A 15346-nucleotide genomic window follows, 5' to 3' on the forward strand; every position below is an offset into this window, starting at 1 on the left:
GAAGAAGACAATGTCTTGAAAAAAAAAAGACACATTGTATGTGGCATGGTATATATACATATATATACTGTATATACATATATAGATACATATATAAATGCATACATGTTTATAATGATTATAAACCAAAAAACATGTTTTCTTCCTTTCAAGTATCCTAATGTTTATTCTAAAAAAAATCACGATTAATCCTGATTTATTATGATCAAATAAATAAACATATTTATAATCTTTTGACAGTTCTGACACACTGACCTGTGCCTTTGGGCATGACCCCACTGCGGTCCTGGGGGTTGACGACCCAGTAGTAGTATTTGAGCGTGTGCATGACCTGAAGCACAGTGCCCACCCTGCGAATGGCGTTGTAGATGGTCACTGTGCTGATGAACTCTGTCGCCAGGTAGGTGTAGAGGGTCAGTTGAACCTCGGAGAAAAAGAGGGAAAAGGAACAAAGTGAAGTCTACCGTGGAGCTTAAATGGCAGCCATTTCTAATGTTCATGTTTTAAAGGGTACCTTGGCGGGGGCATGGATCCAGATGATGGGGTTGAACAGAATGTGATCGCAGAGCTGCTTCAGCAGCAGGATGCCATTCGGCAGGTTGCTTAGATATCTGGAAAAGGCCAGCACAATTTCCAGGACGGGGCGGGTCACGTGCAACTTGGAAGACTGGAGCACAGACGGACACGGAGAGTCAGTGAGGTCAGTCGATGTGTAGATGAAGGAGACATAACACTGGACTAAAGACACAGTCTGGGAGTGAGGTGAGGACGGTGCCCTTCAGCTGTGAAATCTAAATACAGCTGAGGGCGAAAAACAAGGACTGGTGTTTGTTGGTGTGTGTGTGTGTGTGTGAGTGTGTGTGTTAGTGTTGCAGTGGGAATAAGGAGCAGCCTTGGTACTGTGCTGGCTTCATTATAAATCCAGCAACTGCTGCAGCAGGTTGAATCTCGTGTGCATTTGTGCAGCAGATGAAACACAGCTGTGTTTTTCTTCACCTTCTCCAACGTGTAGCCAATGACCAGGAAGCCCTTGCAGGCCAGGACCTGCTCCTGCATGGCCACGGAGTTCTTCAGCAGCTCCATCACGAAGGACAGCAGAGTGCAGCTGAACGACAAACGGTTACCGGAGGGAGAGAGAGAGAGAGAGAGGGAGATAGACAGAGTGAGTTTGACAGAGACGACAAACCCTGTGGGCTGCTGACGAGGCCTTCGACTGTGAAGGACGTGTCCAACAGGAACTGTGACTGAATGAGGCTTCTGCGTTTGTGATGTGCCGGGAGAGCAGATTTAGAAATAGCATCACTTTGTGGTCAGCAGATAAAACAACAGCACAGTTCATAGGTTAGCCTGACCTTCATAAACTTTTAATGCTCTACAGCTATTAAAAAATACAAAAACACAACCTTTAAAAACCATTAACAAAATACTTGAAATATAAAATGACATCATCCTGACCATAGAAACAGTTTTTAATGAGGTTTTACATTTGAAATTTAGGATGAAAAAATTATTCAAATTTGTGATTTTTTTATTATCCTTCTTTTTTAGCTCATTATTACTCTTTAATCATTTTGCAAAGCAAACAGTATAATGTGGTGTTTCTATTTGTGTGTGTGTGTGTGTGTACCAGACAGAAGTGTCCAGCTCCTGACTGGAAGGCTGGCGATAATCCAGCTGTGCAAACAAAGGGAAGAGAACCTGCACACCTCCAATGGAGTGTATGCCGCTCTGGACAGAGTGAGTCACCACAGCCTTGACGTCCTGAAAAAAAACACACACATTCAGTCATGTTACCATTACACACTCTGCTTCCTCAATAAAACTGAGTGGACGTTTTATAAAGTCTATGTTTAGAAACACTGAGGTCAAAACACCACAGCTCTGTATTATAGAGATTTAGATAATTTCATGTTGGTTATTGATCATCTATGGTGTGAAGTGAATGAGGAGCATAAAGGGGAAAAGTTTTGGACACAACACGAGGCGTATAGACACACAAGTGCAAAAAAAGTGAAAATAAAAGACAGAAAACCGATATATAATTAGTACAGAGGGGGAAAAAACTAATAGGCATAAATCCAACACGAGGCGTATAGACACACAAGTGCTGAACAACAACAATTAAACTGCAGAGTGCAATCGAGGAGGAGCGCTGAGCAGACTAGACCATCATCACAGTCACAACAAATATTTTTCTTTTACTAAGGTAAAATTATAAAACAGGATTCTTCAGCTTTACATAAAAACAACAATAACAGTGTATCCTGCAATTAAAAAAATATTTAAAATAAAAATAAAAGATGGAAAACCAATATATGATTAGTACAGATGATAGAAAAAAAAACTAATAGGCATAAATCTAGAATTTATAGGATATAGGACAGTTGTGGTCACAAGTCAGTTTCTCAAGAGGAAGTAAAGATGAATTTATGAGTCAGATGCAAAGAAAAAAAAAAGAAAATAAAAGACTTCACCTGCAGCATGAGAGCATGAGGGGAATGGACGAAAATGGAGGCGTTGTCCTTGGGGGAGGACTCCAGGCAGAGCTGAGCATCTGTGGCCCGAGGGTTGTACGTGAAGGCGATACAAGAAGACAGTTTGCCGTCGTACAGTAAAGTCTTGTGATGCTCGGCAAACAGCAGGTCGCTCTCGGCCTTGTACTTAAAGGTGCCCTGCAAATAAAATCAAATTAGATTCAATTAGAAGGAGAGAGAGAGTGAGAGAGATAATGTGAATGAATAACTTAAATTCTAAGATTCCATACCTGGTATCCTGGACCCAGCTGATAAATGGCTAAAATCTGAGCAGCACTCAGAGCTTCTCCGAAAAGGTAAACCGCACCCATCTGTCCGCAGAACACACGGTTGACATCTGCCGTCTCCGAAGACCCCAAGAAACACTTGTCAAATGTCTGCGGAGGAGGATGTTGAGATAGACGAGTATTTTAAGACAACATTTTTAAAAAGGAAAAAATGGATGGGAAGAAAAAGAAGAAAATATAAAACAGAAAAAAATAAATAAATACAGAGACAGAGAAAAGTAACAGATGTGGTTAGACCAACTTTTAAATGACATCATCCCAGATTATCACCACCAACAGGATAAATGAATGTTTTCCATATGTGAAATGTTGGAGTCAGGCCACAGTGCTGAGGTCATTTTTCAAATGCAGACTCTAATTTGATTTTTTCGACATTCTGACAAATGGATAGGTTTACAGAGGAGAGCGGAGGAGTTTTCACCCCTGAAGAAGATGTGATTTAAGAATCTTAGAACAGACAACAGAACTGGTGAACGGCTCAGAGTCGAGGTGTGAGATGTACTCACATCCACACAGAGTCATTTTTCACTGTGAGGTCCATATTTAAAGGTGGAAAGGAGGAGTTTTGTGCAGAGAGTTTTAGTTTACACTCCTTTTCATCCCAACTTAAATTTCCAAAAAAAAGATCCCAAGCCTTTGCTATATTTAAGGCTATGATTTAGTTGTTTATATACTTACTTTTCAGCAACTATAGCATTTGGATACATTTATTAAAGTTTGTTTTTTATTATTTTTATTTATATTTTTCCTGTATTTTTGGCAATTTTTTGTTGGTTTTATTTTTTTTCATTACTTTGTTACTTTATATTGGGTAATATTTTTACAGTTTTTTAATCAAATCAGAAACTGCGAAATTCCTGTAGGAGCAACTAGTCGTTAGACAAAAAATGTGGGTGTGAATTTCACTTAAGTTTCTAGTTCCGCAACAACCATCATCAAAATATCTATAATAATACCTAAGGTAGTGTATGACATTTTTATGTCATATTTAGACTCTAGGAGCATAAACTATAACAGAAAAATAATAGAAAAAGCAGATAAATATCACATAAAAATAATTTCCACTACTACATTGCTGACACTCACGTCACTGGTGTTGACAAACCAGGCGATGTCTCCATAAGAGGCCAGTTCTCCGTTCACAAAGCAGCTGATTTCACTGTTCTTCCAGCGGTTGTAGACATGGACGAGGGTCACCATGTACCACTGCAACAACAAGGAGCAGACAGTCACACCAGGAGCTGACACAGGAAATGTGAAGACATGTATATACAACTGTTGGGTTGGAGTGAGCTGTTCAAACGCAGTATTTCACAGAAATAAATCTGCAGATGTTGTTCTGATTTTACAAACCCAGAGTGTGACGGTGCTCAAATGTGGCTTATATTTCCTCAGCACAGAGGTGTGTGTAGAGGTACGAAATGTCAATATAAAAGGTCCTACCATATGATTCCAATAAAGGAGCACTTGCTATTTTTTATTTTAATAAAATAAAATAAATGGCTCTTGGTTAGATATTCCATGTGGGTCGCTTCAGCGAGGGCATCCGGTATAAAAATGTAAACCAAACCCACTATTGCTGACGACCTCTCATGGGTAATATAATACATGTTGATGACGTAAACATCATCTTTAGAAGCAGCCAAATCCCTCACTCTGCACCCATGGGGTTATTTTTTTTACTAAAGTGGTGCCTTCATGCCCCGGAGAAACAGGAGCAAATACAAGACAGAGGCTCACTCAGACAGTAATGATGTTCACTTTGTACTGTGCCTGGGAGGGACTTTAAGTATTAGCACCATCTCCATCCCGTTTGCCCTCCTTTCTCCTTCTTCTAGTTTTGCTTTTCCCCAGAGTGAGGGAAGACGTGACACTTCTTTCCTAGATCCATCTCTACATTTATTTCCGACTTTCCATGTGTGTGTGCGTGTGCCTATAAACTGTTAAAAGTGTTCATTTGTGCAATACAGGTGTGTGTGTGTGTGTGTGTGGGCCTATAAACCGTTAAAAGTGTTCATTTGTGCAATACATTTTCTGGACAATTAACATTCAGCGTCGCTGGTTCACCACACCAGAACTGGTATTGCACTCTTGTTCTGGTTCTTCTCCTACCTTCTGTGGTTTGAAGTCATATTTCACACAGTGCTGGAATCCTTTTCCTTTGGATTTTAATGAGGTCACTATCAAACAGCCGCCCACAAAGTGTGCAGAGTAGCCCAGGCCTTTGCTGGTGCGAAAACTGGAGAGGGCGAAAGAGAAAAAAAAAAAAGAACAATCACTGAGCTTCAGTCTTAACGTTGCCACGTTCAAAGGCACCGCTGGTTATGGTCTCTAATATATCATACAAACACTTTCAAATGTCATGAAAAGGGAAACAAGAGCAAGGCTATAACTTCTCAACTTTTTCCCATCATTCTCAGCGCCCTGGTGAGATAAGGCCTCTGCATGTGATTTAGTGGATTAATCTCTCTCTCTTCTTTTTTTTTATAAAAGGGCAATGAGCTGTAGACGGGCGTCCATTACAGATTCCTTCAAGCAGCGAGATGTCTGCTCAGCTGGTTATCATCTCTACAGAAGCCCAAACAGATCCCCGTTGTGTAAATTGGATTCAGGAGAGAAATTAATTTCTGCTGAAAGATAAGTTGATCAAAATGCTTGATTTACCCGCTCCTCTGAGGGAAAGCAAAGGTTGAGGAGACATGAAATACTGACGGAGAGAACAACTATCTGTCATTCGGGAGGTTTTGTGCCGCGCTACTGTAGCTCAGATGCAGTTTGTATTAATTAGAATGAAGACCCTGACATTTTTTTCTGTCATCCAATCAATTTGTCGGATACAGAGTAATAGGTTCCTGTGCTGGACTGTTCCAGCTATTCTTCCTTTAGCACCAATGTGAAATGATAGGTTTTTTTAACCTCTAAAAAAAGAAAGACAGAGTTGAATTACATTAGTCTCTGTTACTCACCAGTACAGATAAGGCTTGTCTTTGTCTACGTTGATGTTGTTAAGAGGATCCATGCGGAGCCATGTGTGGAATGTGAAGCCATTCTGGTACGGCCACTTTGCTATGGGGGGCAGAGCTATAGCCTGTTAGGATGAAAGAAAAAAAAAATCAAAAGAAAACAGTTGGACTGAGAATTTAAATGATCTCATCACTAATGAATCAGACCCGTCGTTGACAAAAATAAACGATACACTAGAAAAGATGAAAATGTTAAAAGAAATATGGGGGAACGTGATGATTGTTGATGTGTGGCAGCTTCATCCCAGTCCATTAATTAAATGGGGAAGAGTGTACATATGCAAAAACTAATGGAGCATAAAGTGGGGCACATATTTACACACACAGGCGCAAACACAGAAACACACACACTTTGTTGTGATATTCCATCTCACAGCTTCATCATGTCTCATGCAAATGAATCCTAATGGCAATAAAATGGTGCAAAATGTTAAAGTTTCCAAATTATAAAGTTTAAAGGATTTTTTATAGTAAAACAAATGTTTTTAATGTGTTTTCGCAAAATTAACCATTAAATTCTGTGAAGTCAGGTTCCTGTTTCTTTACAACCACCATCAACCAAATGTTAATATTTGACTAATAATAGAATCCCAAAATATATTTTTAGGTCGCAGCCATACGCCGTAAACACACATAACATACACTTATCAAATTTTGGTTGATAAAAACATACATTTTTCAAAGCCTCAGCAACACATTAAACAGTAGAGCTGGAATAAATTAAAAATAACCATAAAAAGTCATACAGGCTTTTCCTCTGGGCTCTACAAACTGGAGAAGGTTTTAACAGAGTTGGAGGCTGTGATCAGAGTGAGCTCCACTTTGTGGTAGACGACGGGTGGAGGATATTTCTGCCCATTCAGGGAAATCTTCCTTTACACAGGCCAGATCTAAGAGTTGATGTTTAATATTCTGGCAATTGTACTTACTGCTGCATTTTTTCCAGGGAAGCTGAAGAAGGAGTCGGGACCGTTCCGATGAGCCATGTACTTCAGCACGGAGAGGAGTTTGACTGCATGACGGGGCTGATGGAGGGAAGGAAAAAAAAAAAAATCACCATTAGAGACAAGAGAAGTGATAATGAGTTTGTTTTAAAAACACTTTTATAGGATGTGTGTGTTCTGCATGCTGATTTAATGGAAAAACTGTATGCAAACTGAACAAAGAGATTTATATTACAGACAAAACAGAAGGCCATCTGATCCACGTGGACATTTTCGCATTGTGATACAGCAGTTAAGATATATTTCTAAACATGAGACAACAGCACTATAGTAGATTTCTACATTATTTACAGCATCTTTTACATCATCCTGTATCAGCTGATGTTCCCTTGTCAAATAAAGTCAGCTTATTAAATAATTATATAGTGTTTGGAGTCGGAGACGGTCAAACTCAATGAAACAGTAACGCCATGAACAAACTGCACGTGTTTGTAGTATGAGTGAAGAACGCACCATGAGGTTCGCCTTTGTTTCTGGTCTAGTCTTTCAGGAGTTATATCAGGCTTTCATGTATTTGTTTGATTTAATGTGTGCTCGTTCAAAGACGGACAACTCAGCTGTGATTGATTTAACAAAAATAAAAACATCTTTCCTTATCAGTCCAAATATCTAAATCAATACATGTCTCTTTAGTTTAAAAAAAAATCCTTCCTGATTTAGACTCTCATTAATTCAACATCTAAATTTGACCATTATAGGAGGAATTACATTTTAAATTGCACCAATTTTGACAATACCGCTGGGACTGGTGATTATTTTCTTAATTGCAGTAAAACTTTTAATTTATGTTGATTAGAACACTTAAAAAAACAACCACCAGAGCTTCTGTGAGTGGGGGTGGGGGGAGTAGAGTAAAAACAACCACCAGAGCTTCTGTGAGTAGGGGGTGGTGGAGGGGGTAGAGTAAGTTTGCCCAGCTTCCTCAACAACATGATCTCTGTGAGCGATCAATGGTTTTGTTCTCATTCTCTCCTTGCCGTCAGCTGTCTCTCTGTGTCTGTGCCACCGGTCCTGCCTGGATGCAGACACTTATTGTTTTGATCATACATCAGAAGCTGACTGAGGCTGTTTTCTTACAGCCACATTTAGCCCAGTCTTCCATGGTAGATAAATCTTTTTTTTTTTGTTCATATTGCTAAGTTAAGTCCACACATAATTTCACGACGTCCTAATGTCAGTGATGTGGTGCCGCTTTGGACCGCAGCCCAGTGCGGAGTAAAAAGTCTGGATTCACACGAATCATCTTCATCTACTGTGTGTGTGGGTGAAGGCAGCAGCTAAAGTGTTGCTACCACATTCCTCGCCGAAGGTCCCAGTCGACCAAGACGGATAGTTCACCCGGGCGTGAATCTGACTCACCCACTGGCCTTCCTGCCCCTGCAGCTTGCTGAAGAAAAGCTTCAGCTCCTTCACTGTGATGCTGTAGCTGGCCAGTACACCCAGCATGTCAACGAGCAGGTCTGTAGGGCAGAACACACGGCAAAAGGCAGTGAAAGCAGAGGGGAAACAGAACAGGGCTCGACATTCAACAAGTCTACAGCAAGTACAAACAGAATCAATACTGACAGAGAGGAAGAGTGAAACAACAGCAACAATGTTGACTTTAAATGGTAATACAACACTTTACAGTACAGAATTCAATGAACTCTATGAAAAAACTGCATGTGTTTATACTGTCAGACCCAGTGATAAAAAGTAAATATATTGTGGTATAAAAAAACAAACAGCTGAGTTAACTGCTGGCCTACATCATTCCTAGTCGACTGCACTAACCCTTCAGGCCAGCGATGTTCCAGTTCACAAAGTTTACTGAGCTGAAAACGAATTTGCGGATGTACTGGACACAAATTCTGTGGTAAAAACAAACTGGATGGTCTCCTTGTTCTGTCCAATGTATCCACAAAAGAGTTTGTGTCTCTCTGTCTTCTAAGTATGTAAACAGAACATTAGCATATAGCAAACTAGAGATGGAAATAACTGCACTAGCTTCCACAAGCTTCCTTTCCTCTTAGAGCCAATTTCCCTCCAATACCTATTTTGGGAATAATTTTTTCGAGTTTGTGCGTAAAAATATTTGAAGCTGATCATGTCCTCATTTAAAGCTAACTTCTCCTAACAGGTTTTTTTCCTGGGGTCTTTTGTGAAAATCTGGGCTACTTTTTCAACTTGGTCTTAATGAGCCACTACGTCCCCTGTCACAGGCTACTGTGTTATTTAAGGACCCCAGGGTTTGGTTAAGGCTAATGGGATGGAAAAAAAAGAAACAGCGTTTGGTTCTCAGTACCTGCTATCATGCTGTCAGTAGTGGTGATTCGCTGCAGCACCAGTTGGATGAGGCCCACTTCGGTGCAGGCCTGCAGGTTGCGAACACTCTTCTTAAGGATGGCAGTGAAGATGCTCCAGACCTCAGCCTGGCAGGTGGGCTCACACTTGTCCAAAAGCTCCACCATGCACACAATGCTGTCCGGGTCTTGGATAATGAAGTTCATCTCTAGGTCAAACTGGCCACCGACCAGCTGAGAGACAGACAGAGAGACAGGAAAGAGAGTCAGGGACGTCCAGTGTCTGCTGATCTTCATGTAAGTGGAATAAGACAACAGTAGGGATTAGTGAATCTGAAACGGCTCTAAACTGCAATGATGACGTGCAGCTGATACAAGATGGAGCTTTATATTGTGTAAATGATGACGTGCAGCTGATACAAGATGCAGCTTTATATTGTGTATATATATATACACATTATACATGTGTAGACTCCTTATAAGAGCGGTAGGCTAATGGTGGTTCAAGGATGTTGCTAGCAAACTAGATAAAAGGCTATGGTAGAAACACATGTCCCTGACAGTTTATCCATTTTATTTATATCTCACGACAGTGCTTAAAACCAGCCTCAGGAAACGAGGACAAAGCCCACTTAAAAAAAAAAAAAAAAAAATCTGAACGTCACTCAAACAGATGAAGGAGGCAGTGTCCTCGGATGTCTGGTGTTTCTGAGTGAGGACCTTCAAAAACAGCTGACGCAGTATGAAAACTCAGAGCTGAGTCATCATTATTCCATTAATTAAAATTAAGATATAGAGAAAAAAAAAAACAAGTGACAGTAAAACTACGGAGATAGTCGGATACAGTGAGGGGAGGTTCAATTGTCAAAAACAGCTGACACAGACCACTTTTTTAAAAAAAATAAAATTATTACAAGAATTCATACAGTGACACATGTGAGGGATATAACCCTGAATCTAAATCTTAATCTCCTAACCAACAATTTATTCCACTGTGTATGTTTCAGGGTCAATGACACAGAAACACAGGAATGTTCTTCATTTGTTGACAGTAAATAGTATGAGCCATAAATGAGTGATAATTTATCACTTTGTTTTTGGTGCTATGACACTTTAGTACTGGACCCTGCTTCATAGAAAAAGATAAGAAAAATAACAACAGTGATGTCAAATGAACCATGCCAGTAGCACAGCAGTCATTAGACCCAAACAACAGGACCAGGTCCAGAAAACTCAGACAGGTCCTATTAGGTTGATAAGTGAAGCATTAGCTCGGCCTACAGGTGTGTGTGTTTGTATGTGTGTGTTGACTAAAAGATGGAGGGATGGATTAGAGCAGACCGCAGCTCCAACAGACAGGGGATAAGGTGACATTAACACTGACACAAACCTCATGGATTTTTGCCTTTCACCTCATCCCATAAATATAACCATCCTTTCATGTCACTTAGGGACATCAGAGAAATGATGCCATCTGTCTGGAAAGGTTGTCGGCTTCTGATGCCTGAGGCTTCAGTTAAAAACAGATACAAATGTCAAGTCTAAGTCAAGACTTAAAAGATTACTTTTTCATAACTTACCAACCTTAACATATTCATTGTACCATAGAAATTTGCCTAACATATATATACAAATTCGTTTTTAAATGGTGGGTGATACAAGCAGATTAGTAGAGTGCTTTTTATAGCTATAGCTATCTACTACCATCTATTGGAATAGTTTTTAATCATTCTCACTGTTACTGTGGCATTGACGAATGAAGACAACAAAAAAAGAACCCTTGGAACATCAACGTGAAACTGAATAATTTTCTACGATTTCTCACGGCACAGGCACTGTCTTAATACGGACCATAATTTCACTTCACTGTACATGTAAGGTATACGTTGTCATTCGGAGCCCCAGCACCGACATCAGGACACAGATGAAACGACAAAGTCACCACTTGTTAGAACAATAAGCCAGTGTTGAAGTAACAGCTCTCCTGATATCACACATGCAGGTAATGTCCCCTAGCAACAGACCAGTCTCCTTTCCTTTCCTTATCAAGGCAAGTCACTGATAAATCACACTCCTGCCTGCAGAGGGAGTGGATGTCAGCGGGGTCTGCCAATAATGGATGTTGGGTGCAACTTTGTGGCACTAATGAGTCTGACGTTCTATCATCCATCAGTCAGTTGACCAAGAGGCCCAAGCGAATGCGAGGATGCACACAATCTGAAGTAGGGAGTGCTACACACACAGTGACAAACACCTGGCGGCAAGGGCTAATTTTGGACGAGAAAATCAACCCGTGGCCCAGCTGCAGGTAAAAACAACAACACTACCCAGCAACTGGGTTGCTCTACGTCTACGTCCACTGGTGCAAGTCACAGTCGGCAATATATTTCAATTTCTCAAATTGTTCAACCCTCTCATCTTTATTGCCCTATTGTAGAAGCAGGTATACAGGGCTAACAGCGTTAGCCTCAGGTACAGCGAATGGAAGCTCTACAGCTAAAGCTCACATAAAGACACTGACTTAATGGCAGCTCGACACCAGATCCCTGGCAGGGTAACCAAGCCGTGCTGTTCTCCCCAAAGACCTGCCTGAATTAATCATGGCTGAGCAGCCAAGCAGCTACTGGGCCGTAACACAAAGCCCCAAAAGTCTTCCATGGTCTCCACGGAGAATAGCATGTAGGAAAACCACTGGGCTACAAGGCAGACAAAACTAAAACTGTCCCTTATAGTTGCTGGTTGCCAGCACATGAAACATAAAGGTCAGTACTGATACCACACATCAGTGTCAACTCTCCTAATCAATACGTCTCCATCCACCTCTGTGGCTAATCTCATTGGCTATTAAACAGTTTAGTAAACATCTCTTTGTTCAAAATATCTTTTTAATTTAAGTCTACTTCTCATTTACTTAAACATTTTTACATGAGCAACAGAACAAATAGTGAAAATTTTTTGAAAAAAAAAAGGGACATATTATTCAACAAAGAAAAAATGAAATCGTACATACAGGGACATATTATTCAACAAAGAAAAAAATGAAATCGTAGATACTGATAAAATGAAGTTTCCACTGTGTGTGTGTGTGTGTGTGTGTTAATGCTGCTGTTGAAACTGCAAATAATTCTGTGGGAGGACACATTTGAATAAAAATAATTTGCCCCAAAAACAATAGCAGAATTAGGCAGCTGATAATGCAATTGAATGTTAATTATCTCCATTGTACAGCCAACAACAGCTCGTTTAAATTCAGCAGCCGTTGTTATTTGGTAGGAATCGTGTTCTACTGTCTTTAATTAATTCCAAAAGAATTCAAGGTGACTTTGACTGGGCTGCCACACACCATAATGTTACAGAACCCCAGTGGTCTGATTTTTTTTTAACAGATCTACAAACTAAAATTTCATAACTAGCCTTTTTCACACTTGTCAAACCAAAGCAGATGAAGTCATTCGTCCTCAGCGTCCTCTTTTCAGCACATCCAAAGTGATACATTCATCACAGTGACCCACATCATGATTCATGCCATGACTGACAACATCAAATGCTGCGATTTTAACTGTGCTCTCGTTCCAAAGACACAGATGTGAAACACTAACATGGCTCCATACAGAATAGGAGGTAAAACAAAACAGGGATTTTAATACAGCAACCTGACATTTATCAACATTTTGAATGGGAATAGTGAAGAATAGGGTACGGGATATGGAATAGAAATATAGATTAAAACATTCACAGTGGCATTGTTCAGCTTTCAGCAAACGTAATTAGCATGTAGCAGCACAATCTTGATATTATGAGTAAAGAAAGCCATGTGACAGAACACTGCAGTAAAATAATGATTTGAATAAAATGATTTGAAATGGACAAAATATTTTTGTTTTTTTCTTATAAAAATAAAATCTGATTTCATTTATTTTATTGTATTCTTCTTTGGTCTTGTTTTTTTATGAGATTATTGATTAAATATAGGTTCAACAATAGTAAATTAAATGTAAAAGTAAACAATAATAACCTAAATGTTTTTTACAGGCAGATGAAGTACAGGGTGCCGTAACCAACAGACAAACAGATTCATGAACTACGACACTTTATCATCCTGTATAATTCTTTACATTTAAAATGGATGTGTTTGTACAAAATAATTGTAAATGATTATAAGTGTCACTACAACAATGCTTATTGCTACCATCGCACTCCTGATGCTAATGGCTGACGCTGCTCCACTACATGTTGAAACAGCGAGCAGAAGGTGAAGTAGATGTAATTATGCTTCTACTGATCTTCACTTGATATTTTTTTAAAGCTCCATTTATGTTCAGCATTGTGTTTCACAGCGTAAGAGGGTCAACCTGTGATCCTTTAACATTTACCACCACAACGGTCGGCTAGCAGTTTAATCAACACATCCTTTTTAGAGCTACAAAACAAATGGAAACAACACAGAACAAAATTGTACAGTTGTTAATTACGCTTTTGTTCACTTTTTTGCCTCCCATCATTTCAACTACTACTGGTACCACAAAATTATAACATTTCAACTTCTATGACTTTCATAAGTCACTCAGGTCACCGTTTACTAGAGTTTATTCCTGTGACACTATCTAAGTGATCTTACATTAGCTACAGGATGGTGAGTACTGTCAACAGAAGGAAAAGGCTGGTCAGGATGTAAGCCTCATTACACTGCCTTGGGAAAATCCAGAAATATTTGTAGTGAATAAGTAATTTGCCTCTGGAATAAAATGTTAAAATAAAATGTCTAACTCTCTAATTACTGGCTTTCAAATTAATAAAACAGTATCTATTTGTGGGTCAATAACAAATTAACTCAAATCAATATTTATTAAACAGATGTATTTTGTTGAGTTAGGACCTATTCAAAACAAGTCTCAATAATTAGTATTTAAAAAAGCGTTTATCACAATTTTAATTTTACCATAAAGTTCTTACTATTTCATTTATTAAAAATGTTCCTATTTTTTCTTATTTTTGCAGTTGTTTTGTGTAGACAACAGTTTAGGAGTATTCTATGTAATATTTTATCACGGCTGTCACAAGACTAAAGGATTAACTACAAGGTAGCTGACAATTGATCACAATTAATCATGATTAACTGAAACCAACCATCAGCATCTTTTTCTTGGATGTTGCAAAGCATGAGATTTTTTAGTTTGCAGAGTAGCAGCCAAGAGAAGGGTAAGCTGTGGGGCAACATATTAAAAATAGCAGCTGGATGAGGGAGATGAAGAAGGAAAAAGATAAACAGTACGGAGAAGTTTCAGAACATATAAACACTGGATATGTAGGAGTGTAATTCTAATATCAGAATAAGTCACCTTTCATAGTTCACTTTACCTAAACTCTGTAACTAATTTCTTCTTAAGAATTTTCAAGACTATTCTTCCACCTACTGTTTGGCTTGACACATCAGACAAACAGGTTAACTGGGGGGGGTACCCCGAGTGTAGACTACTCAGGAAATAGTCACTATTCTGTCCCCACACAGCCCACACATTCCCTCCAAGTTGTTTCCTGTGGTTTCTGCTCAACTGTGTCACTGCTGCTTCCGCCCTTTATCCTCAAACTCTGGCCAAAGGAAGGCAGTACTTTACAACCAACAACCATAACATAGTCTCAGTATATCAATAAAACCACAAAGCAGTTAATGATTTTAGCCACACAATAACTTCCATTGATGGAGCAATGATTCAACTTTTATTTCAGTATTTCCTTTTTCTTCTTTAACTGCCAATCTGCTTTGATTCTGAAGCTAATGCAGAGTCATAAAATGACCCGTCTGAGAACTCATCATTCATCAAAATGGGTTCATTGCAAATGCTAGTATTCTTTTTAAAAAATTCCATTTTAAACAAACAACTAGTCAATTTAAATAAATACAAAAAGTGAAACTGAACCTTTAATTAAGCAAAAAGCATCATAACATGCACAATCCAGATATTATGTTCTTCAGTGTGATTATTGAAACCAATTTTGGCTTGGAAGTGAGACACTGAGAATCCATCTAAAATAAATCATTAAATCATGAAAACTATTTTTTGTTTGTTTCCTTAGTACTCCAGGATCTTGGTCTTGGTCTTTAAGACTGACCATCAACAGTTCTGGTCGCAGCTCATTCTTCTACATCAGTACCATTCTGTGGAAATGCCTTTGTGAGCTGATTGTTTATGGTAGAAACAATGAGTGAGGACAGAT

General features: G+C 39.1%; 1 protein-coding gene across 1 annotated transcript in view; it reads right to left on the reverse strand.

Moving 5' to 3' along the window:
- lrba (LPS-responsive vesicle trafficking, beach and anchor containing) overlaps positions 1 to 15346 on the reverse strand; it is a 166576-nt gene that overhangs the window by 145747 nt on the left and 5483 nt on the right. The window contains exons 2-13 of the mRNA XM_017035168.2: positions 9133 to 9364; positions 8208 to 8308; positions 6774 to 6869; positions 5788 to 5909; positions 4934 to 5060; positions 3908 to 4027; positions 2765 to 2911; positions 2475 to 2672; positions 1628 to 1761; positions 997 to 1105; positions 515 to 667; positions 256 to 424 (exon numbers count right to left, since the gene is read on the reverse strand). Coding sequence (XP_016890657.1) covers positions 256 to 424; positions 515 to 667; positions 997 to 1105; positions 1628 to 1761; positions 2475 to 2672; positions 2765 to 2911; positions 3908 to 4027; positions 4934 to 5060; positions 5788 to 5909; positions 6774 to 6869; positions 8208 to 8308; positions 9133 to 9364 — 1708 coding nt within the window. The remainder of the gene's footprint in view (positions 1 to 255; positions 425 to 514; positions 668 to 996; positions 1106 to 1627; positions 1762 to 2474; positions 2673 to 2764; positions 2912 to 3907; positions 4028 to 4933; positions 5061 to 5787; positions 5910 to 6773; positions 6870 to 8207; positions 8309 to 9132; positions 9365 to 15346) is intronic.

This window comes from Cynoglossus semilaevis, chromosome 9 (genome assembly GCF_000523025.1).
Source record: "Cynoglossus semilaevis isolate Cse_v1.0 chromosome 9, Cse_v1.0, whole genome shotgun sequence".
NCBI lineage: Eukaryota > Metazoa > Chordata > Actinopteri > Pleuronectiformes > Cynoglossidae > Cynoglossus > Cynoglossus semilaevis.